Source organism: Cinclus cinclus, chromosome 3, assembly GCF_963662255.1.
Source record: "Cinclus cinclus chromosome 3, bCinCin1.1, whole genome shotgun sequence".
Lineage (NCBI taxonomy): Eukaryota > Metazoa > Chordata > Aves > Passeriformes > Cinclidae > Cinclus > Cinclus cinclus.
Genome location: NC_085048.1, coordinates 75,731,458 through 75,756,093, shown reverse-complemented (window position 1 = coordinate 75,756,093; position 24,636 = coordinate 75,731,458). Strand labels below are relative to the sequence as shown.

The following is a 24,636-nucleotide window of genomic DNA, read 5'->3' as shown; positions in this document are numbered from 1 at the left end:
TCCTTTCTTCTATTAATCTCAATTGTTCCCATCTTTTCACCCAGACTTCCACATGAGCATTAATTGCCTGTGGACTAGAATGGGAGCACTGAGCAAGGCCATTCAGGACTTGGAACACCATCTGTGGACAACTCATTGTAGTCCAGGTTCAGAATGCATCTGCAGCCATGAGTGAACACAAAAGTGCCTTTTCAGAAGCTGACCCTTCTTTCTTAAAAAAATTATTTTTCTGGAGAAAAAAGGCATCAAAAGGATACAGACAAAATCATTGTACTTGCTGTAACAGCACCTATATAAGATGAATTAGAAAACAGCTTGAATTAAAAACCCATCCAAGGAGTTCAGTATAAAGTTGATGACTAATAAGATCATATAATTTTATTTTACTGTTCATGTATGTGATAAGTTTTCTCAATCAGATGGCAACATAAAAGTGACTTGTCAACCAACTACGAACATCAACTAATCATTGTAAGGTAAACAAGTATGGGCTGAAGTGCTTTCAGTTAGAACAAATACCTTTCATATCCAAAGACAAAGTCACAGCTTTCACTGACTCCAGCTGAGACAAAAATTCACCTCTGTTTCAGCTGGACACAGAAATGGTGAAAGACAGATACAGCCCTCTGCACACATTTCTGCCACTGCTCCAGTATGTTTGTTTTATGTTGACTCAGGCCAGCTCATTTCATAGGACAAGAAGTGTGCTTTGAAAGTTAATTTCTACTTTCTTTTTAAAGTAAATTAATTTCTATGCAAGATTTTTTCATTATCTCTTGTCCTTCATTATTGCTAACCAGACTAAGCCTATGTGCACTGTCATGTCTATGCAATTTACAACTGAAATATATTGCAATAGAAGGATTAGTGAAAGATAAGGAAGAAAAACACCTATGGGTAAGACATCTCACGCAGAATTTAATTATGGCCACTCAGATTTCTGTTAAGTATCACATTGTATGATTTCACTGTAGCTGCTCCCAGTGAAGAATCCAATGGCTGCTTCAAATATACCATGGGATCAAGCTCTCCTTGTTTTTTATATTTGGAAGCTGTTTAGATAAGAATTTGGCAACCTGTAGCCACAGAAACAGCACAAAGACTTGAGGGAACAAACCTCAGATGTCACTGCTTGAACTTCAGTCAACACTGAAAATAGAAATGAAAGAGCTGCTGTGACTTCTATGTCCTTTGAGCTAGTCTCATGAGCTTGTGCTTGCAAAGGAACACAAAAAAACACTTGATATACTGTTAGTTAATGTTTATTTTATGATCACAGTGAGAGGAGAATGCGCCAGACCATAAAAAATTCTTCAGGAAGCTATTTCAGGAAACTTCCACAAATTCAACTAATCCTTGAGAGTAAAAATCTGGTTTTATCTATATGTTTTTGGCTCCCTTCTCTGTCAAAGTCTGCTTCTGTATATTTCATACCAACAAGAAATTATGAAAAATTTACTGCTGCCAAAAATTTAACAGCTCCCAAATAACAAACTTGAAGAGCACTTTGCATTAATTTCTAAATATGCAAATGTGTATGTTAAAATCCCTTTTATTTTATTCCTCTAATAATCACTCCCATTTCCTAAATTTCATGCTTTCCTAAGGTATCTCACATGTTTTTAATTAAGCAGGGTTATTGTAGAGCACAGACTTTAGAAACTGTTGACATACTGAGGCTTCATACCAGGAAACTGTTATTTCTTATACCAACTGGTTCACTTTAGGCCCCACCAAACTCTGCGTGCTTCTACATTACATTCTTAAGAAGGTTCTGTTCCTAGAACACTGACCTTCACTTTAAAACCCCTTGCATACACACACCTTCTGAAATTTATTGGAGCTTTTGTCCATAACAGAAAAGATTCAAACACACTATATGGTGTGGTCAAATCACAGTTTTCTTCCTCCCTTCTACTTGCAAACTTTGCATAAGCTGTTCATTCTCCCCTTTTCTACAAGGTTACAATGGGTTTGAAAGATGATTCAGAGATTCATGACTGCTTTGACATACTGTTATTAGACAAATAGCATGTAATGTGGATAAAAAATTTAATCTAGGTCTAGAAGCTTTACTTCAGTGGAACGTGATTCTTGAGGCAATTTATTATACTTTAAAGCTTTAGTCCTTTTTATTAGCAGTTTCATACACAAATTGGCATAATTCTCCTTATTTATTTATATATATATATATCTGTGATAAAATCAGATTACTTCCAGATACAATACTGTTTTACAGTCATCAGGAGATCTGCATCTTTTATCTGGATTCCTTTAAAATACATCAGACGTATGATTACTCAGAAGAAATTAAGTGATACAAAGATATTTTCTGCAAAGTGCCTACAGCAGTGTAAAACCTTGCCTTTCCTTGGTATCACCAACTTTTTTACTACCAAAGAACTGTGGAAGTCTATTTTACATTAGGGACCAAGATTCATAATGCTCTAATGCTGTTTTACAAGTGCAACAGTGTTCATAGGAACATAATGTGTTTAAAAGAGGTAATACAATGTATATTTGTATACAATTCCTTCTTCCAGGTAATGCTGTAAGATTCTTTGCCCAGCACAGTAACTAAAAAGCCATAAATGATCATTCATGCATATGCAAATCCATCCCTCTAAGCACCTTATTAATTTTTTCAAAGATACTCGGAGGTCACCACTCATGGAAATCTCTATGCATGAAGCCTCATTAATAAAAGACACCACACAGAGAGATGGGATAGATTTCTGTTGATATTTAACAAGGGCAGAGAGTATAATCTGTAACATTTACTTTTTTATTTTAATGACCAATGAAATTTGGCCAGATCCTATCTGCAAGTGCTTCCTCTGAGCTGATGCAGTGGGTTTGAGTCGTGGGGCTGCTGCCACACTCCTGTGAGCAGCTAATCCTGTCAATGCACCAGTTACTGTGCTCAGAGCTCTGGTCCTCAACACTGGCTGTTCTCAGCTGGAGTACTGCCTGGCACACGAATAGCAGCTGAACACTAAGGAATTAATGCTGTTCTTCCAAAAATCACAGCAATGACACATTTTGTTTTGGAACAAAGTGAAGCTATGGCACTATTGAGGTGATATATCATAGCTCATCAGCTGAGATGATAGCTTTCTTTTGAACACTTCTTATCTCCTGCTTAATTAGGCCCAAAACAGAAATCAAAGCAAAGCAAGGATATAACCACACAAAATACCTGTATGCAATGAAAAGCATCCTCTGGCACATCTGTGACAGGAAGAAAGAAATTAAACCTACTTGAGAAGCCCTGTTTATCTGAAATCCCTAGATCCTTTCCAGCTCAAGTTATCATACACTTGTGATGATAACACTGATCTCATCTGTCACACTGACCCTTTGCTGTAGCAGCTGCTGTTTATTTTTATTCTGTTGTGTGTGTGGTGCTTTCACCTCTAGGTTGATCCAATAAAAGATATAAAAAAAAACTTGCTATGTTGGTACATTCCCTTGATAAAAATCGGGAACAGTGAGTCAAATGTTAATGGAAACTGCAGGCTATGTTCATTATGTTATCTCTATTTTTGAAAAACACTAAAATGAACAGAACTAATTGGAAGCGCCAACAATTTAAATATGCTTAATTACAAATCAAACCCTCCTGTACAATTTGAGGGCAATGTGTGCACATATGCCTTGAAGAAATAGTTTTTAAGTCAATCTACACTTAAATGAAAATGATCAAATAACTTCTAAAAAATCTAAACCTCAAACTTCAAGACATCACAATCACTATTTAAGCATTAAGACTGTGGTGTAAAAAAATACATGTATTTATGCAGACTCTTTTGAGCTGTCTGTGCAACCTGGTCAGCTACTGAAACATAAATCTCATCAGAGTGAATATGACTTTGTTTTGTATTCATTTTAGAAGAAGGTTCAAACGAGCCTCTAACTATTCTGTAAAGCTCAGACCTAATATTTTTATTTTTTTTTTACTTTGAGTCATTCTCTATTAGATATAGCATGTATTAAACCCACATTGCCAGAATAAGAAAGGTCTTTTCTTGGCATATCCCATAGTGTTCATTCCTGTCAAGGAGAATTCATTTGAGCATTCACTGGGGTAATTAGAAAAAGCTGTGTCAAAGAGTGCTTTATCATACCCACATGTAAATAAAAACTGCAAATTGCAGTTGCAAAAGAAAGTTTGCGAACTGTATAGACTGCAAAAATGCCATCTTTTGCTATTCAGTAGAAGTACCATGATAAGTGGAAAAGAAAATTATGTGATGCTGTTGTGAAAGTTTCTTAACTAAATTCATTGGTGAGAGCTGCTGCATCCATATCTATAAAGGAGGCTAAAACCTCTTGGATCTGAACAGTAGGAAGGGGTTGACAACGCAGGCACGCCTCCTTCTCTCAGGTATAACGAAACTCAGTCTCATGACTTTCTCAAAGAACAAAAAATAATCATTAGTTCCTAACTCAAGTATAACTTAATACTAGAGACAACAAAATGACCTATATATCAGAAATTTAGGTTCAGACAGCTGCAGAAATGAACCAGTGAAATTACAACAGCCCAGTTTAGATTCTTCATTATGCAATGCATGTTGAAAGATAATACTTTCAAGTGCACTTTTTTTTTTAAATGCAAAACTGCTAACATAACAGACAATGGACAGAGGTAGCAATCAATGAGAGAGAAAGAGTATTGCAATTCTATTACTATTACTACTGATATTAGAACTGCTTCAAGATACAGTATTTTGAAAACAACTTTCTGATTTGGGGAATTCTGAAACTCTGAGATTAGCAATATTTTAGTCTTCCCATATTTAGCTACTGTAACACTTAGAGTATAACACAGTTGAGGCTAGATTGGCAGCAATAGCTTCTTTTTCACTCCCTCAGCTGAACTCTATCTCACTCGAACAGCAGAAGTACACCCATCCTTTGTGCATCCTTTAGAGCATCCCTTTCTTAAGCCAAACCCATGCCTCCATCACTACTCCAAGACAGAAATTGCAACCCTGAGCATCCCAGCACCATCTTCTTGTGTGTTCTCCACATCCCATCCCTACTCTGCTTCCACTGTTCAATTCCCATAATATTCAACTTCAGCAAACAGAAAAGAGAAAAAGACTAGCTGGCAACTGCCAGTTAGGGGTAAAAACTGAAAACTTTATGGTCTCCTCTCTGAGAAAAAAAATAGCTTCTGAACTAAACAACTGGAGTTGAAGATATATAGAAAAAATCCTAATAAAAGTTTAGTGCAGTATGGCTAGCAATGGGTTTACAGACAGAAGAGGCAGAAGGGTCATTAGTTTGACATATCAGCCTGAACTGGAGGAAGCCCTGTGACACCAGCCACAGCAGCAAGGAGGCCCACAAGAAGGAGAAAGATGAGCTGTCTGCTGCACCACTGGCATAACTGATTAACCTAAGGAGCTAACAGAAGAAAATGGAAGAAAATCAATAAAAGAGGGGGGGAAAAAAAGGAAGGACTCTACTCAAGCAGCTTATTAATTTGCGTGGGAGCAGCAAACGGATTAACTTCTGGAGGAGCATGGAAGGAGGCTGAGAAATTGACCACACAGTAATATGCTAATGTAAAGGTCAAGGAAAGAACACTGGGTATAAAGTTCTGGTTCAGTTTCTCATGAAAGGTTTCCCTACACAACATGAAAAATTACATTGTGTAGGATGACATCAGTGTATAAATGCAGTAGCTGTTTAGGGGGAAGGAAAATTAGACCTGGAAACACAGCACATAAACAGCAATTCTAGTGAAATGTGAAGAAACACTGCTTGCTTGTTCATGAAGCAATTAAAAATAAATAATTTTAAATATTTCTTAATACTGTACTTTCAATATCCTCAAGGTATGTTCTCAGACTAAATAGATGCCACTCTGCTAAGAACTGTGAATTTTTCTCCCATCTAGTGGGGTTTGAAACTTATTCATCAGCCATTCAGGTAACCAGGTAAATCCATCTTCTCTGCAGCTTCTAATATGCTGTAAAATGATTCTCCTACCATGATACAGCACTTGAGACAAACATACATGTTCCCATTCTATTTTAGCACCAAGAAAAAAGAATGCTATGTATAGAATATACTTCTTCATAGCAAAATTTTTGACAACTTTACAGTCCACACGCCAGAATAATTGAATCAATTCTCAAAACAGATCCTCTATATTCCATTTAACTCTTTGTTTAGTTAAGTCAAACTTTGTTTCCTACTCAAGTAAAACACATAACTACATTTCATTAAATGAGGTGACAAGTAGAAGTAATTAACTTCACCAAAAGGAAGATTATTTAAAATTCCTGTTGCAGTCCTCTCTCACTAGTACTTGAAGACAGACCAAGAAAGTTAATAATTAACTTAATTTGAAAGTGAAAATGTGGAGGTCAAGGTATTTTGTTTTTTCTTTTAGCCAGAGTGTAATGCTCTCATCTGCCTGCACTTCACGATTATAAAATACTAATACTTTCTTCACTAATGTGAAGAAAGCAAACATTTGATTTTAAAAGAAATGCCCTTTAAAATCCAGTTAATTCTCCAGTTCGCATGCTTAGCAAAATCCGCTTCAATATTCAAATATTTTCTCCGACAAATTAAACAAATCCTATGAATGTAGTATAATCCCACTGATATATACAAAACTAATAGGCGATAGAATAAATCTTACCCTGAAATCAAAATCACATTAAAAAATAAATTTAAAAAATAATGGCCTTAAACATACCTACACAGGGGAGAGAATAACCCAGCTCCGGGTCGTGGATGAACTGGCGGTCATTCAGCATGGTCACACAGTATAAATGGAAGCAATCCAGACAAATGACATGGCGATGCACACATTGGAACACAAGCACAGGACTCCTGTTAAAGACAAAGTAATGAGAGTGATGAGCAAGGACTGGACTGAACTCCACAAAAAGCTTTATTTCAAACTTCTAATTCAATAGTAATTTGAAATTCATAGTACACAGGATTTTTACATACATTAAAATAGAACTTATCCTGGCATATTGCAGCACTTTTAAAAGGAGATGGTTTCTAACATTAATCAGATAGGTGGAAATGGAAGTAAAGCTTTGCAGAAAATTTGCTGAAAAACGAAACCTAAAGCAAGAAGAGTCCTTTAGTAAAAGATATTCTTTGTATGAGGTGACGAAAGATCATATATGGTAAAACACCAAATGACAATAGGTAGGATAAGATAGGAATGTGACAATCTAAAAAAGCTAAATATTTTGTGAAAAACACCACGTGCCTTCAGCCTCTCAAGGCAGCCATTTGAGATCTGCAAAAAAGGCATTCTCTTAGTAATAATAAGTAATTCAGCTTCTCATCAGAGGTGTGGGATTCAATTTTGGAGTGAGTCACCTAAACTTAAGTGCTGGGTATAAATACCAGCCCATACGGGAAGTGAGAAATTCTTGCTACAATACACCTAGTGCAGGCTGGAGCTGATGAGCCTTTAGGTACCTCCAGTAGGGTGAGCTCAATCACCAGTTTGGCTCCATTGCCTGTATGGGCTAAGTCTCCATGGACCATTACAGCAGTGCAGACACCCATCACACATGCAGAGACCTAACTAAATATGGCTACCCCAAGCCTGACACAATTCTGCTTGTGGAGATGCCAAGGAAACACTTGGAGTAAGTGAGGACAAACAGTTTTACTCCTGAGTCAGCCTGCACTCGGAGACCCTCCAGTAACAGTCACAGCAAGGAGAGCCAGAGAGCCAGTGGTTTCCAAAAGCCTGCCCAGGACCAGCACACTGAAGGTGAAAGAAAAATTGAGTAACACAGAAAATATTACACACACATGAAACGTGCCTTCGCTGCAGGAATATGCTGATCAAACCTAATGGTTTTGCTCTAGTATAGGTTAACTTCTGCTAACTCCTCATGGACATAACTGTCTGTTCCAAAATGAAGTGTGCTATACATTTTTTCTTATCTTTCAGAGCTATTACCAACCTCAAGTCTCAAAAGGGCAGAAATAAAGAGAGATGTGTTAAACTGAACACAACAGTGAGATTTCCATTCAAATCCTGAATTGTTTTACTCTTTTAATTTGCTTGTGAGTGAACACAGGCAGAAATTTATCACAAATTTCAATCTTTTTAGCAACTACGAAGAAGTAGACTTAATTTTAGAAATAAAATTATGAATTCTCACACATTAATGGTACTCCAGGAGACAAGTATTGGAATACAAAATGAAATACAGGAAGACTTGCGATAAAATCATTAGAATTAGAAATACTGCTACATCTTCTCTAAAACCTACTGGATGATGCTTTGAAAACTGCCTGAAACAGTAAAACACAAAGGCTTCAATGTGGAAATACTGCTTCCAAATGCAATCAGCAATTTCACATACTGTATATGAGCATTTAATCTTCCATGAAAATATGTTTTAGTATTGTACATACTATAGAATTCACGGCAGTGTGTTAGTATCTCCAAAAATATAATCTCTGTGTTTTAAGGATTTTCTTGAATAAAGCAGCTTAAAACTGAATTAAATAAACCCTCCCCATTACTAATCCTTATTAGTTGCCCACTTGCTGTTCTGAATGTACCAAATAATAATTTTAAAAAGACAGCTGTAAGGCAAAATGAGAAGCTGATCTCTATGACTTCAGCTCTGGATGGCCACCAAATGGAGAAGCAGAGGAGCAGTTATCTTGTCCTACAGTGCAAAAGTCCCTATGGGCACCAGTCAAATGTAACCTTTAGAAAAGCATCCCCAATATTTCTTCTTAAATTGCAGATATAATCAAATTTGCCTGTAGTTTTAATGGATATCTCACTTCAAGTGTTAATTGCTCTTTTGTATTACTGCAGTGTCTGAGTATATTTTCCTGTTTCACAGGAAGCTCCCTGGTTCTAAATTCACACCTCTCTGACCTTCACTTCAAAGACAAAATACATGTGTGTGGTGAAGTGCATGAGAAAGCCATTAAAAATGGAGTATGTTTAAAAAGTCAGACCAGAAATGAAAATACTGTTATTAATATTTCCACCTAAACTTGTAGGAAATCAATACTAGCAGCACTTCATTATGCAAAAGAACTAATATGCTCAGTTTCTGCTGTAAATTATTTTGTGATAATTGATTTTGCTTATTAATGTATCACAACTGTCTAAAATCAAAACTAAAGTCTCCAGAAGGGGCATAGCAAACATGTACATATTTGTACATATTACTTGTACATGAATCTTTATTTATCTTAAATAAATAACCTGCATCTTTATTTTATCTTAAAAAATGCTATCTTTTAACACCATCAGACTCCAAGCAACGTGTACAAGATAGATATAAATCTGGGTTCTGACTGTGTCAGAAAAAACAAGCTTGGCTTTCACAGCTCTTACACTGCCCGCTAGTTTTTCAGCCCAGGCTATCTGTGTCCTAAGGCTTTGAGAAACTCAGTCTGTATGCAAGGCAGATTTATCCAAATTCATTTGGCATTGGAACAATTGCTGCAGTCCAACATTTGCAGATCTTGTATCAAAAGAAAGCAATTCTAGTTTCAAAGGGGCATAAAATTCTTGTTCCTGAGATCAATAAAGATGAAGATGGAGAGATAATGTTCAAAATGACCAGGTGAAGTTAGTGAATACTCATTTAGGATAACCCCAAGAGTTACTGATAGAAGCCTTTCTTGAAAAAAAACTCTATTTATTTTAGAAAGGAGTATTATGAAAGTAAAAAAAAAAAATAAAAAAATTCCACAGTGTAACAGGGTCCCTTCCTCAACCTAACACAACAGACTAGTAATGTAAATCTGATATATATTTTAGAAAGTGTTTCATAGGTTCCATTTATATAATGTGTTTGGCTGAATTAGAGGCTTCATGAGAATAATATATAAGAAAAATGTTTCTCACAGCAAGGGATAAATTGGTCCTTTTTGTTCACCAATTAGGAATGTAACCACTTTTAAAAATTGAAAATCTAACATTATCCATGCATCCCCAGAAATCTCCATAAGAAGAAACTCACTCCTGTGCTTGGATTCCTTTTCATTAGAATTTTACCAGCGTGCATTGACTTAAATGAAAAATAAAGGCAACCCTACATGTTTCTGCTCCTTATTGGATAACTGTGGCACAACAACAGCACCAGTGGAAGTGCTTTCTGGTCCATATGCCCTTTCCTCCCTCTCTCCCTCCAGAGCAGCAAGGTACAGATAATTTTCAGAGAACACCACAGGATAGTGGCTAAAAAAAGATACAGACTTGATCTTGTTTAGATAAGAAACATTCTGAGAAATTGATTGTTCTAGTACACCAACAAAAATCTCAAGATGGTTATTACTGTACTGAAATTGAGTCCAATGGCTATGGATGTGAGGAGCTACTTAGCATACGGAATTATTTGTAGACATAACAGTGGATCAGTTGATATATCTTGCAATGCCTACTGAAAAATATATGGAGCAATTTCTCTCCTTTCTTGGTACTCAATGTTTCGAAAAAAGCTAAACTGAATAAAGGTTAAACAGCACACCACATATATGAGACCATTATTTTTTAGAAAATGTGAGCAGCCAGAGTGTGAAGCATTTTGGGGCAAGGAATACATCTAAGCATGTAGAAGTATGTGAAAATCATGTTGGACAAATCTGTGAAAATGCCTTGAGGTCATTTCTAGGTGACAGTTTGATTTTTCTCACCTCAATCTTGAAATCTTAACCTAATAATAATAAAAAACCTTAGCAGCTGACTATAAGGCTGCCTTGATGGGATTACAGTCAGCAAAGCCAAAAGAGCCATGTGGGATTAATTTCTCTGCAGTGAAGAAATATGAATGCACACAGCTATATCAGAGTCCTTAACCCCAACTATGAGTACTATATTTATCATAAAACACTTCTGTATTTCTAGCACATTTTTTCACTTTGGCAATCTTCCTGTACTTCAAAAAGCTTTCTATATAAGCACTGTGAAAAAAATTAATTTCTAAATGGATCACTATGTCATTCTAAAGCAGATGTATTTTAGGTTTCAGGTCAACACCATTCAAAAAAAAGTGAATCACTAAAAAAAAAACTGTGTAAGGAAAATATAAACTTTGGTGACACAGGCACTCTCCTGCTTCATAAACAATAAAAAAAATCAAACAGAAATACTGTCCTTGAGCAACAGTCAATCAGTTTTGGCTCTATCCTTGTAGAAGAACAAAATCACAATGCCCAAATTATACCTCCATCATGTGGCTTCCACACAGAACTGTATGTAGAAGAATATAGTCTTCTAATTCCTACAAAGCTAGTGACACTTCTGGCTTGCCTGTCTATCACACACATTCCATGATCTTATTCATAGCTATTGAAAGAATTGCCTGTTTATGATGCTTTAAGAGCATGGTTTTGTTACCATGAAAATACTTCCAGGTACTTTCTAATTGAATATGTTATTAACATCCATTAGGAAGATGCTAATATTTGTATAAAATATAAATATAGAAAGTATAGAAAAATTGCCACAGTCATTTGTGGTTCAGAATTTATAGAGTTTGCAGGAAAGTAGAGCAGCAAATCCTGCTTTTTAATGAGCAATATACTATTATGGATTAATAGAAACAGTGACTTATCAGTTACAGGGAACTTGTGAGTAACAATGCAGGCCCCAAATATTTAGACAAGGTTAGACATCTGAAATGGGTATCAAGACCTTACCTGAGAAAAGAAAAACTACAAAGAAAAGTACTAAGAAAGTAATATCAGTGATATGACTTTGCAGTCAAGAATCCATCTTTCATGGACTTTTAGGAACAAAAAAAAGGCACATCCCTACTTTTCCTTTCCTAAGGGATGAAAATACATCTTTACATAGGCTGTGCTAATTAAAAAACCCAGTATATATAAATACAGTATTATCAGAAAACTAACATATTAAGTCCCTTAAAGCAATAACAACAACAACAAAATCCCTGTTTTTTGGTCTTTGATCACGTGCCACACAATGCATCAAAGGTCATGAAATGAAGGTTATGAACACCATGAGACATCACTGTTCAAGCTTAAGTTTTCTGGCTGTGCTTCTGTATAAAAATGTATTCTGACCCACAGCTGTTAACTTAAAGAGGCATTGGCAAGTGAAATCTGACCTATTTTTTCCTGTTACAGGTTTTCCTGTAAAATGTGCTTTCATGTTTCTTATTTCTACTGGAAAGCAGCGCCAAGAGGCCAGAACCCAGAAACAGCCTGACTGTACTAAACCAGAATATGAGAGGAAAAAACAGGCACGCTTAAAATTAGTGCACAGGATGGCAAGTACTCCTTTCAGCAGTGTTCCTGTTAACTCTGTTAAGGGCTTTTTCAGGGTATGGAAATGGTACACATTATTGCCTGTAAAATCTCTGATCACTGTGGCAGGCAACAGCATCTGCTACCCAAGGACACGGGCAAGAGAATTCTATGTTACATGCACTGGTACATTCAAATTAGTACCTGGAACTGTGAGTGTGCTCTGCCTGCTTGCTCAGACATGCCTTGTATGAGCTCTGTGTTCAGACACAATAATCACCCTTGCCACTAAGGGTTGAATCATGATATCAAGTAGTAGAAGGCGATCAGGCTGGAGGAGAAACATCATGTAATCTACCAGATTCAGTTCACAGTGCTCCTCTGCACAGCAAATAACCAACAAACCCGACATGCTTTGAAAGAAGATGGGTAAAACCTACTTCTTTTTCACCATCTGTGCTTGTAAAACCTCGCTAATGCTCCACTGGAGAGAAAAAGGTCTTGGTAATAGAAGGAAAAGACAACAAATGTGAACAAAGGCACAGCCCACAAACTGCCCTAACCCAAACCCTGGTTTTCCTGCTAGTTTCCCTCTGTAACTTGCTGAGATCCAGCTTACTGTGAGCTGATTCCTTCACACTGACACTTTGGCATGCAATGACCTCCCAAACTTGTGCCCCTTGTACTCTCAGCTTTTGCCACCAAAGGGTGGCCAAATGTTTCTTTCACCCCTCCCTAGATTTAAACCAGGTCACAGCAGAGTTTCCTGTCCTCTGAGACAGCACAAGCAAAACTGCTCATCTCTGACAGTCCACAGCAGTCACACACTCCTGTTGGCCCAAGGAGCCTTCCTTGCACAGACTCAGAACTTTCTGACTGGAGTATCTGACTGACTGCACACAGTAAGAAATCAGCATCATTTGCTTTTCAGGAAAAAAATAAAAAAACCCCAACCCATCAAGGTAACCAATGAAGTCGAGAGAATGATGAGAAATCACAATAGGAGGAAGAAGGCCTAACTTCACCTGTACTATTTTCAGCAAACTATCTTTCGGTAATTAAGGATGAACAAATGAAAAAAGGCAAAATGCTTTCATACACTAATGGCGTTTTATTCTCCTGATTGGTTCCACTGGGCCTACTGAGGTCATGTTGATTTCTTTCAAGAATTTAAACCTTATTTAGTAATCTTATTTTAGTTTTCCTCTAGTCAGTAGAATTAATATTGTCAGAAAATCTTCTTATGCCACTGGTATGCAATTGTCTACGTTGCTAAATTGTTAGAATGGGCCCTGACATGGTTTTTAGGCTTGCCAAATAGCAAAGTCCCTAACACATCTTGGGCAAGGTCCAGGGCTTACTGTGTGCTGTCTCCAACAGGCAACAGCAGTCTGCATGTGGACACTCGGGTTTAAAAACTAAGAGTACTGTAATACAGATTTGTGACAACAGAGTTTTAGTTTGGGACTGTTTCCTTATTACCACATCTTGACAATTTTTTTTTTATTTTTCCATTCCTGAAATCAAACCTTTTGTGACAGCCTGTGAAAATCAATGTGTCTGTAAATACATTGTACAGAAAAATGTTCCAACACAAAAGATAAGACACAATCACGAGCTCTTTTTGCCTTCCCTGGAAAAGGTAAAAGAGAAAAATAATATTGCATATTATCTTAAGGGATGCTATCATATTATACTTTTCATTCCCTGGGACTCCAGGAGGGACTAGAACTTTTGGATAAAGCACGTCTCCACTGTGTAAATTTCAGTTATTCCCTTCCAGTTAGCTTTGAAAATACACTCTGGTGCATGAACTTTAGGACTGTGTTTCTTAACCACAGAAGAAAAAAAAAAAAAAAAAATTGGAAAACAAAGTAAGGTAGAGAAGCAGAGAAGAGGGGAGAGAAAAGAAAGATGGAAGAGAGAACAGAAGGTAGAAGGGATACATTAAGTGCATATTAAGTGCATTTGCTCTTAGAGAATTATCCTTAATATTATGTTTTATGCTTTTTCTCATCTTTCTTTTCAAATAAGGATATTCAATTTATATGTTGATCCAAACAATAACTTGAAGGTGCTCCCCGTTAAATGAGTCTTCAATCTGAACCGAAGTTATGATTATTGTCTTATTAAAAAAAATCACCCTAAAGCTATTGTTATAACAAGACATTTCTTTATAGAAATCCCCCTTTTTTAGCTCCTTACTGTCTTCAAAATTTTGAGATAATATTTTATCCTTTCTTCCTTGAGGCAAATACTTTAGCATAAATGTCAAGATGCAGTTATCTGAGAACACCTTCTGCATCAGCATTTCCACTCAAAGGAAAGAACAAGCCTTGGGCTAGTAAGTCTCACAGAAGGCATTCTGACTTGACAGATTTTAAATGTTCAAAGCAGTTGATTATCTTTAGTAATCTGAAGAAAATAGTTTGTACCATCCACCAAAAAATTGTACTAGGAGAGAAAGTGGCTTCTTACGTCATATTCATATTGTGAATTTCTGTTTCTGATTTTATTACAGCCCTGTGTAACAACTGTAAAATTTAAATGCCCAACATGCACTCAACTCTATGCTTAAATTTAATTTCCCTCCTCCTTCTTCTTCCCTACATGCCAACTTCTAGAACTTAAAAGAGTAAATGAAATCAACTTTCTGACTAGGAAAAAGCCAACACCACCACACCCTCCCCACCCAAATTAAGTTGTAAACCCAAAAAATTATTATAAATTTTTGAAAGTGTAATTTCTGAATTTGTAACTGGGACAATAAAAATGTGCAGAAAATTCTCAAGATGTATAGCTATTGAACCCAATTAAAAAGAACATTGTGAAAGTTCAAAAAACTCTAGGTGCTTGTTTTCTATTTAATCTCAGCATCCATTTTCATTAGTTATATACTGCCTAATTGGGTGCTAGCTGGCTGGTCGGTCTTCTTTCAAGGAATGTATATATGTATGAGGTTTCAGGTCATGTACTTCTCTTTGCACAGGAGAATTTAGGAAAAATCTGCCTACCTGACCTAATAATCTGTGTAACTCTAAGGAAGACTGACATCAATCCAAATATAACTTTGCATTCCCACAGGAATACCAGATCTTGACACCCAAACAATGTGCAGAGTACAGTGAAAGTCAATAAGATATAAACCCATGAGATATATCCCTCTTCTACACTTACTGAATATTGCAGGAATGGAAGAAAAGGTATTCACAATACTGCTTTGTAATATCATCTCTGAAAATCTTGTGGAAACTGTTTGTGATGATAACAAGAACTGTCATATGACAGAAGATTCACTGTAGGAAAAAAAATTGTGGTGGCCGTTCCCTCAGTTCTTCAAGCAGAACAGGTTTTCAGGTAATGAAATAATGATATACTATTCATATAAATGTCACAGAATTTATATGAAGACTCTTACTGGAAAATGAGTGTGCCTGAAAGGCCACACATCTCAAGGATCTCACTAAAACTTCACTTTTGTCACAAGCTTTCCATTGTTTTGATAAAGCATCTTACTTCCCACCTCACATGTAGCTAGTTATGTGGACTGACACGGGGTGAGGGAAAAGGCATGTGGAATTTTGATCTTACATTTTCCATGTCCTCCCTGACCATTTGCTTAAAGAAAAGGATGCAGCAAGCAAACTCTGCAACTTTCTCATTGGGACATAAGAGCCACAATTATCAACACTAATGAATAGTTTTGACTTGTTATGTCTATCCCAAAACACGTGGATCATTCCCACGGAGACTATTCATACTGAGTCTTCTGTTACACACTCTCTCTGCTGGAAGAAGTAACCTGGCCTTGGGACATCTTATAGGTAGAAATTTGATATATATCCCCATAATTTCTAAGGAAGAAAAAAAGAATGATAAATTCAGAAATATTAAAAGGCATTCACTAAGGTAAGTTATCTTCTGACTTCAACTTCCTTTTGACAACTCCCTGAACACACCATCCTTAACTGTATATGAGCTGGGGTCAGGATTATAATCTAGCTATTAGGAAAAAAAGGAGAAATAAAAAGAGAAAGGAAATCAAATGGAAAACAAGGAAACCCATGATTTGACATAATAATAAATAAAACTTGTTTGACATTTAAAATAGTGAGCTGGAGATGCCCTGCAACCAGTATGGATAATATGACTACTTAATTTCATAATCTACCTACATTTATTCGCAGGCTGATCAAACCATAATCAATATACAGAAATCTTTCACTACAAATTGTGGATTTCTTCCATTACCATGACAAAGAGAGTATATTTCCACATGGATTCTAAGAGCTGGCTCAGCCCTAAGAATCTGTACACCACTAAAATATGTCCAAGGAATACATTCTAACTCTGTTACAAAACCCTTCCTGCTCCTTTTCTTGTTCAGTATCAGCAGAGATACTTTATTATGCAAAACATACTGACAAAACAAACAGAGCACCATTTAATTCAAAATGTAACCAAAAATAACAAACATTTCCCCAAACAAGAGTTTATGGAACTCTTGTATTTTCTGTTTCAAATTATAGAACAATATGTGAAAAAAATAATAGCCCCACCTTGGCATTTACCAGTGATCACTGGAAATTAGAACATTCACCAATCCCTATCCTACTTTTAAGGGAAGCATTCTGGCTATTGCACTTTCTTTAATCATTTGAAACATTAGATATGAAAGCTGTACTCCAAGGTATAGTTTTTACCTCTAAGTTTTACTTGGAGTTTTTATATTCATAAGTTCCTAAAAATCAGTGCTATTATAAAAGAGGATATTCACCTACTTTGTTTCAGAAAAAAACTTTAGGCAGATAAGAATATAGAGAAATGACTTGATCAGGTTTTGTTTACTTTGGATGCCATGCAAAAATAACCTCTGAGATTAAGACTGTATATGGCAAAAAATAAAGAGGTTTTTTCTGTCTTAATAATCGAGCAAAGGGACATTTGGTAAAATGTAGTTTGTAGACTGTAGTCAGATAGAATAAGGACAAAAACTCAACCGCATAAATGCAGATTTCCTGCCTTGAAACCCTAAGAGATTCTTAGAGAAAAGCCACTATTAAATTAGGGGAGTCTTGCCTCTTTATTACATTTCAAAATAATCAAAATGCCACATGGTATATGGCTCTATTCACAGAATAAACTCCAATACTTCCCTGGGATATTAAATTCCATATCCTCAGTTACAACTCATGTACATGACCCGTATAAAATATTATTCAATTACATTATTATAGAGTTTATGTGCAACAATACTGAGAAATTAAATGTCAATAGATGCTTGATATTTATTTTTAAAATAATTCTAATTAATGTATTTTCTACCACATATATACTGTGAAATTCTAGTCTCACAAAGACAGAAACTTTTCTGGTAATAATGAAGGGAACCTTGAAATTCACTGATGAGGACTGGAGGGCATATAGAAAATGCAGCGGTGCAAATTATGTTAACAAGTAAACACGGGGAGAGAAAAACTTGTCTGAAATCATGCATCCTCCTCTCAGTACAATTTCATGTCTTAGAAAGCAGTTTATATTCAGGATTTATGCTTCCTTCAAGAGAAAGGGTGCTGTCTTAGGCCTGGCCACACTCATTTCTAAACAGATGGACACAGCATAGACTTTGATTAGCACAAAAACAATGACTGGATCTGGTAGGAATTTGTTGTTGCTTCTCTACATTAAAACAGAAATGCGCTGCATTTCTGCAGAAGAACAATTACATAACATCAGTGAAAAACTACACAGAACGCTGGCATTTAAGTTTCCAAAATGATTAACAGAAAAGTTAAGACTCGTCACTTCTTTCCTAGATCTGATTCTCTTTGAATTATAACCATTTGCTAAAATGTCATTTACTTTATCTGACCACAATTTGCCCTTACACTTCTTTGAATAAATACAAAGATATAATTCAATGCGAAAAAGAACATCTTGTATTGACAGGGGCATACCAGGTGTTTTAATCACATCTAAAAAATTTAATTGCACAGCAGCTGCATACAGAAAGCATGTTGCACCTGTACATCTGCTTAATTTTAGCTGAAAACATTCTGCTTTAGCATTCATTGGACATCTTTGCATTTTTAAGTGGAGGGTGACAGAAAGTTCATTTCTGAAAGAAAACTGAGAAAAGTTTTACCGAAACTTCTTTGTCAAAATGGTGTCTTTCTCCCCTCACCCTAAATACTATAATCAACCTGTTTTTCTTATCAGTTATTCAGGAGTTTGGAGCACTGGTTAAGGCCACTGAATCTCACTGCTGTACTTCACCTGACCCAATTCATAGTTCAGAATGAGTTCAGAAAAAATGCATCAGCCAAGCTAAATCAGTAAATGCAATAAGGCATCTTTTTTTTTAGGATGCTCACTGTACAACTGTTAACACCAGGCTTCCTAGCAGTTGCATCTTTGACTACACAGATACTGGAGCAGACTCTGCCTCACTTCTCCGTTGTGGAAACTTCACAAACTGGAAGCAACGTGCAATCTGAGAAGGAAAAAAGAGAAAAGAAGCAACCAAAACAAATATAACCCTTGAAATGACAACTACTAGGAACAGCCAGCAATCCAACAGTATGGATTCAATATAAAGCTCTTACAGAAACTGCCAAACCCTCTGAGCATGGTTGATCCCCCAAAGAAGGTTCAGGCCAATTCTTATCAAAACTGACTCACACGTTTCCCATTATATAAGGCACAAATTATGTTTCCCACTCTGTGGAACATTAGCTACCCTGACAAGGATGTGTTCAGCCATGTGTGATTCATTAGGTTTTCCTTCTGTTTCTGAACATGAGCTGTAGAAGAGAGCAGCCCTTGAACCCCAGCCTGCTTTGGCAAAGTGTGAGGAGTCAATGACATTTCCTTGTCTTGTGGCATCCGAAACCCGCAGCCCCCGGCGCTCTGAATCACCACACTACACGTGCTCTGCTGGTTTTATATGGAGTGGTGCAGGTTTATAAATAGTGCCTGCACAGGGTTTCAGTGCACTTGGAAAAGGACATTTTTATTTGAGGACTGGCCTCACTACAGACAACCTTGTTACGAGGGGTGAGGTTTATCTGATTAGAGGCAACACTATTAGTATTCAGGACACATTTCCAAGTGCATATGACATGTCAGCTGCTTACACATCTTCCAATTCTGCTTCACATATTCCTTTTAAAGTTAAACATGAAGTGACAGAAGTGTAGAAATATCTGTGTCCTGCACTCTGTGAACATAACAGCTAAAAAAACCACCTTGACATGTCAGCTGACAACAGAAGAAATATCCCCGATCCCTGTTGAGGCATTGCGATTCCTAACATCAACTACTTGTAACAGAGAGGAGAACTGAAAAAATAGAATAATGAACTTCACAACTAAATACATACATAAAAAAGCATGAAGAAATTTGTTTGCATGCCCCTAGTCAGAGTTTCAGCCTTTGCTTCTCTTTGTGTATGTACATCTACCTATTATAATTTACAGAGACATCCCAGAGATCTAAACATATGGCTAGCTAGTTGTTTATTTCAGGTATTTGTAACTATTTTCTTTTTAAAGATATTTTACTGCATCTTCTGTTGACAGATATAACACTTTCAGCAGCCAGTTCTTCTATTCAATCACTTGAATAAATGAAGCACTCCCTGCAGCAACTCACTTTCCCTCAACATTAATTCCCTAATACTTTGGGTTTTTTCTCTCTTTTCTCCAGGTCCCTACTTCAACATCTCTCTAATTCTATCTTCAGCTATCATTCTCAAATTAAGGCCAATTTATTGTACAAATTCCAGCTTCTAGGAACATGGGGGCAACAGGTAGAGTTTCATTGATGATAAACACAGCACGCTGTACATTGCCAAAGAATTTCTTCTTAGTGTTATTCATATTTAATTTTACATTCAAGTAACTACTAAGAAAATTTTAACCTTTTAGTATTCAATTTTTGAGAAGCCATGTGATGAAATAAGACCTTTTCTTTTACCCAATAATTGGATTGGTGGGGTTGATTATGTTATGTACACTCTTGGCATGGGGTAGGAGTGGGGGTGGAATGGAACTGCACCTCTTTAAAAGCCACACGTGTCCACATGACCTTCAACATCCTGTACATGCTGTAAATTCCATGGGACACATTTCTTATGTACCTAGAAAAGTGAAGAGCTTCAGCAACCTTCTCTAGATTCTTATCTGTACTCAGAGGATGGGGCCTAAATTTAATCATGCTTAGTTCTGCATTAATCAGAATTGACTACACACTGAGGACAGTGAAACTATAGTCAGCTGTAAAACCAATGGGAGATCAAAATTTTCTGGTAAACAAAGTACTCACAACTCTCTCTTATAATATTTCTCAGATACTGGGTCACAAATGGAATCATTGGGAAACTGCAGCAAAAATGTCACATGTCAATGGAATAATCTTAAAGAGGCCAAAATTTTCAGTCAGGTCATACAGATAACAGCAGTGCGCATTTTAAAGATGATACAAAAATACTTGTCTTCAAAATGGACAAAGAGGTCACCTGAAAAGTTTGAGGAACTCCTAGCCATTTTATCTAATTTACTTGGTTTTTATTTATTATTCACTATAGTTATTTGTGTAAGCATCTTATATTCCAAAAGGTCACTATTCTTATCTGTCATGGACATTGCAAAAAAATGTCTAGCTGAGATAAAACTAATGCACCTGTTTCTGGAAAGTAAGTACCTTCAAATCTTTTCTGATGGTAATATTAATGCTCCACAAGTGACACTTAATCACCCTAGAAAGCAACTGTGTTAGTGGAATATGTAGTTGCTAAGTGAAATGTGTAAATGTGTAACTTGCTGATCCAAGTGATAGAGGAGCAACAAGGAAAGGTGCTCTGCTAGCTTTCATGCTTGAAAAATGAGGGAATTGTTGGATATGTGAGGGTTGAAGGCAGCCTTGGCTGCAGAGCCCATGAGACAGTGCAATTCTGGATCCTGAAAGGAAGAGGCAGAACAAAATGCAAGATTACAACCCTGGCCTTTAGGAGAGCAGAATTCAGCTTTTTCAAGGACACTGAGTTGAGTGTGTCAGCAATAAGCTCTTGCCACAGAAACAGCTAATGGTACCATGGGCTGAGTTAGGAGGGAGTCAGGAGGGGTGTTGATCCTACTCCTCTACTCAGCACTGGAGAAACAAACACTCCCAGCCTGCAGGGTCCTGTTCTGTGCTCCCCAGGACAAGAGAGGCAGAGAGCTCCAAGAGAGATTCCAGCACAGAGCTGTTAAAATGATTAATGGATGGGAGCATCTGCCCTATAAGGAAAGGCTGAGGGAGCTGGGGCTGTTTAGCGTGGGGAAGAAAATCCTCAATGGAACCTCATCAAAAGAAAGGATTCTGAAGGGAAGGTGTAAAGAAGACAGACAGGCTCTGTTCTGCGGTGCCTGGTGAGAGAACCAGAGACAAAGGGCATAAACTGAAACACAGGAGCTTCTAGCCAAACATAAGGAGAAACATTTATACTTTGAATGTGACCAAGAGACAGGTTGTGGGGTTTCCATCTTTGGAGATATTCCAAAGCCATCTGGAAATGGTGTGAGCAACTTGCTCTAGGTAATCCTGCTTGAGCACAGTCCAGGAACAGAAGACCTCCAGATGTCCCTTTTAACCATAACTGGTTTTTGTGTCAGTGGTTTTGTCAATGAGATGTTACCATACAGAAGAACAAACAAAGCTAAAAATTACTGTTACATAAAAGTAATGCAGAGTTGCACTGTTCATTAATAAAAGGCAACTAACTTCAGCCGAATACTGCAACCCCAAACTGAAGAGTGTACAACAAAAGGGGTTCTGGGCAATGTAATTTTTAAACAGAAGAGAGTTATGAGAATGGATTATTTTATTTTGGTCATGGTGAGATCACATGTACTAACTTTAGTAAGCACAGTATCCTTTCACTCCCATGAGAAACAAAACTGCTTGCAGGGCTCCTCTGTACCCTTGTTTAATCTGTGACATTGCAATTGGAATTTGTCACTCTAGGAGCTACATCTGATGTTACAGCCTGAAGCAGAGCTCAACCAAAATAAACAATCTGCTCTATTCTGCTTAGACTAATACGACAGTGATGTAAGCCCCAGCACAGTGGAAAATGCATAAATGGGCTGCCACACAGAACATGCACACATAAAAACAGCAACACAGCTCAAGTTTTATTACTAATACACATCACATGTAAGAAGCCTTGCTTGGACTTTGCTTTTCTACACAACAGTATTTTTTTGTGTGTTAATGTGGAAAACATGCTTATTATTTCAAAGGACCCTAGGAACTTTGTGCTGCACAGAGAAAACATCACTTTCCTTAAAAAAAAAAAAAAAAGTTGCATCAAGGATTTGTTTTACCACAACTTGTGCACAATTATTAGGGTGGGAGAGGATTATATTATCATAAGCATTCCACAGCGACTCAGCTGTGCAATATTTGTCCCAATATCTTGTGTTTGAATAGAGTATTTTCCCTTCCCTCTCTGTATTTCTCTCTCTCTCTGATATTTGATTTAGGGTCTCTGGAGCTTTGCCAGTGCTAGGCTGTTCGTTCCAGTTGCACATACAGGCTCATTTATGCAAATAGTCACGTTGAAACCCTAATCTGGTTATTCCTTCTACTCGGGATCACTCCATCAGAAGGAGGATGGGGACAAAAATGCTGTACATAATTCTGTTAAATTCATCAGTCAGAACGGCTGACTTAAATCTAGAGCCTTACATACAGTGATTTTTCCTTTTCTCTGTCCCCAAGCTAAGAGAGCCCTGCAAAGGCAACTAACTGAGCAGGTCACATTTTTCTATAAAGTTACAAGAGGTTATCCTGTTCAAATAATTTTATTTCAGGGAAAAAGGAGGATGCAGTGGAAAAGAAAGCAACAAGGTCACTTCAATAACATCACAGAATATTTTGTAACTGCCTTGCTATTTATGTATTTTTATCTTCAAAGATGCATTTTCACACAGAGCATTTTTATACGAAAAGCCAAGAAAAACCAGCAGCAACAACAAAGATAATTATGTAAATAAAGTATTTTGTGAAAGTTAAGGGCTAGAAAGCAAAATCCTTCTCTCTTGACATCAGGCACAATTTACATGGTCCCACGCAAGCTTTCCCAAGTTGTCCTGCTGTGACCTCAGCCCTCATCTGTAATACCATTTTCTCAAAGGACATGAGGTTATCTGTTCTGGGTGAGAGCTCATCTCCCGTGCTCCATCTCATCACGGACCTCTACATGAGCCCAGCTAAAGTGTAGCCATTAAAATTTAAGATGAATGCCGTGGAGGACACTTCAAAAGCAACCGCCACACGTTCACCTTCTGCAGAGACAGAGGCGGCCTTCTCCAAGCATCCTGCCCTGTCCCTGTCCCGTTCCCTGTCCCGTTCCCTGCCGGCAGCCCAAGCCTGGAGCTGCCCGTCCCCCGGTGCCGGGCTGGGCTCATCCAGCACTTCGGGCTGGAGCACTGCAGTACAGCAACCTCAGAAACCCTCGTGGTTTCTCCAGCTCTTACTCTAAGCCGCTTGTCCTAACACTACACCCTGCTACTAAAAGCACCGTGCTTTGCGTGCACTTGTTTGTATTCTCGAGCTGTATCTCGGCCTGGATGCGGGTATTTCCCAAAGCCTCCCTTCCCCCAGCAGCAGGCTCCCGACAGCCGAGATCCTCAGATCTGCCCCTAGATGGGGATACTGTCCGCAAATCGCTGTGCTGGGATTACAAATTCCATTCTCCCAGCGCAAGAAAATAAAATTAAGTACTGACTATTTATTAATCTCTGGCCCATTTATGAACCCCCTCATCCTTCTTACATACTTCTCTGGCCAGGGCTGACACACGCCAGGGATCACATTAAAGCCTTTAACCCTTTCTCATCCCTTTTCTACACTGCAATAAGACATATTTTCACATAAGACTAGATACAAAAAGGAAGAGCTAACAGCTGCTCCAAGAAAACTCTGGATGCTTCCTAGATCAGCAGCAGCCAGCAAGTGATGTAGGGACAATTGTCATGAGAACTGATATATTTCAACAAGATATAATAATGCTGGAAACACCAAGGGGATGTATGTGTTAATTTTTCAGTTTAATTCATATGCCACATAGTATCTTTCCCATTTATGTGAAGTTATCTTCTTCATATTAATTTCTATTTTCAGCTTGGCACTTTTCTCAGCTGGTTGCAACTAACTACCACTATGCGGAAAAGTCAAAGCAAACCCCTAGAGAATACATTTGTTACCCAAATAAAATTATTTCGTTTTTTCCCCATGTTTTTTGCCAGATAACAAGAGTGATTTCACATAGCAGAATGAACAATGAGTATATAAAGAGATTCAACAATTTAGTTGGCATACTCACAGGTCCCTTTCCACTTCATT

At 37.3% G+C, this 24,636-nt stretch overlaps 1 protein-coding gene across 1 annotated transcript in view; it reads right to left on the bottom strand.

Annotated features, from left to right (window-relative positions):
• The window catches only part of PRKN (parkin RBR E3 ubiquitin protein ligase), a 563,177-nt gene that overhangs the window by 260,098 nt on the left and 278,443 nt on the right, over window positions 1-24,636 (bottom strand). The window contains exon 7 of the mRNA XM_062489014.1: window positions 6,722-6,858. Coding sequence (XP_062344998.1) covers window positions 6,722-6,858 — 137 coding nt within the window. The remainder of the gene's footprint in view (window positions 1-6,721; window positions 6,859-24,636) is intronic.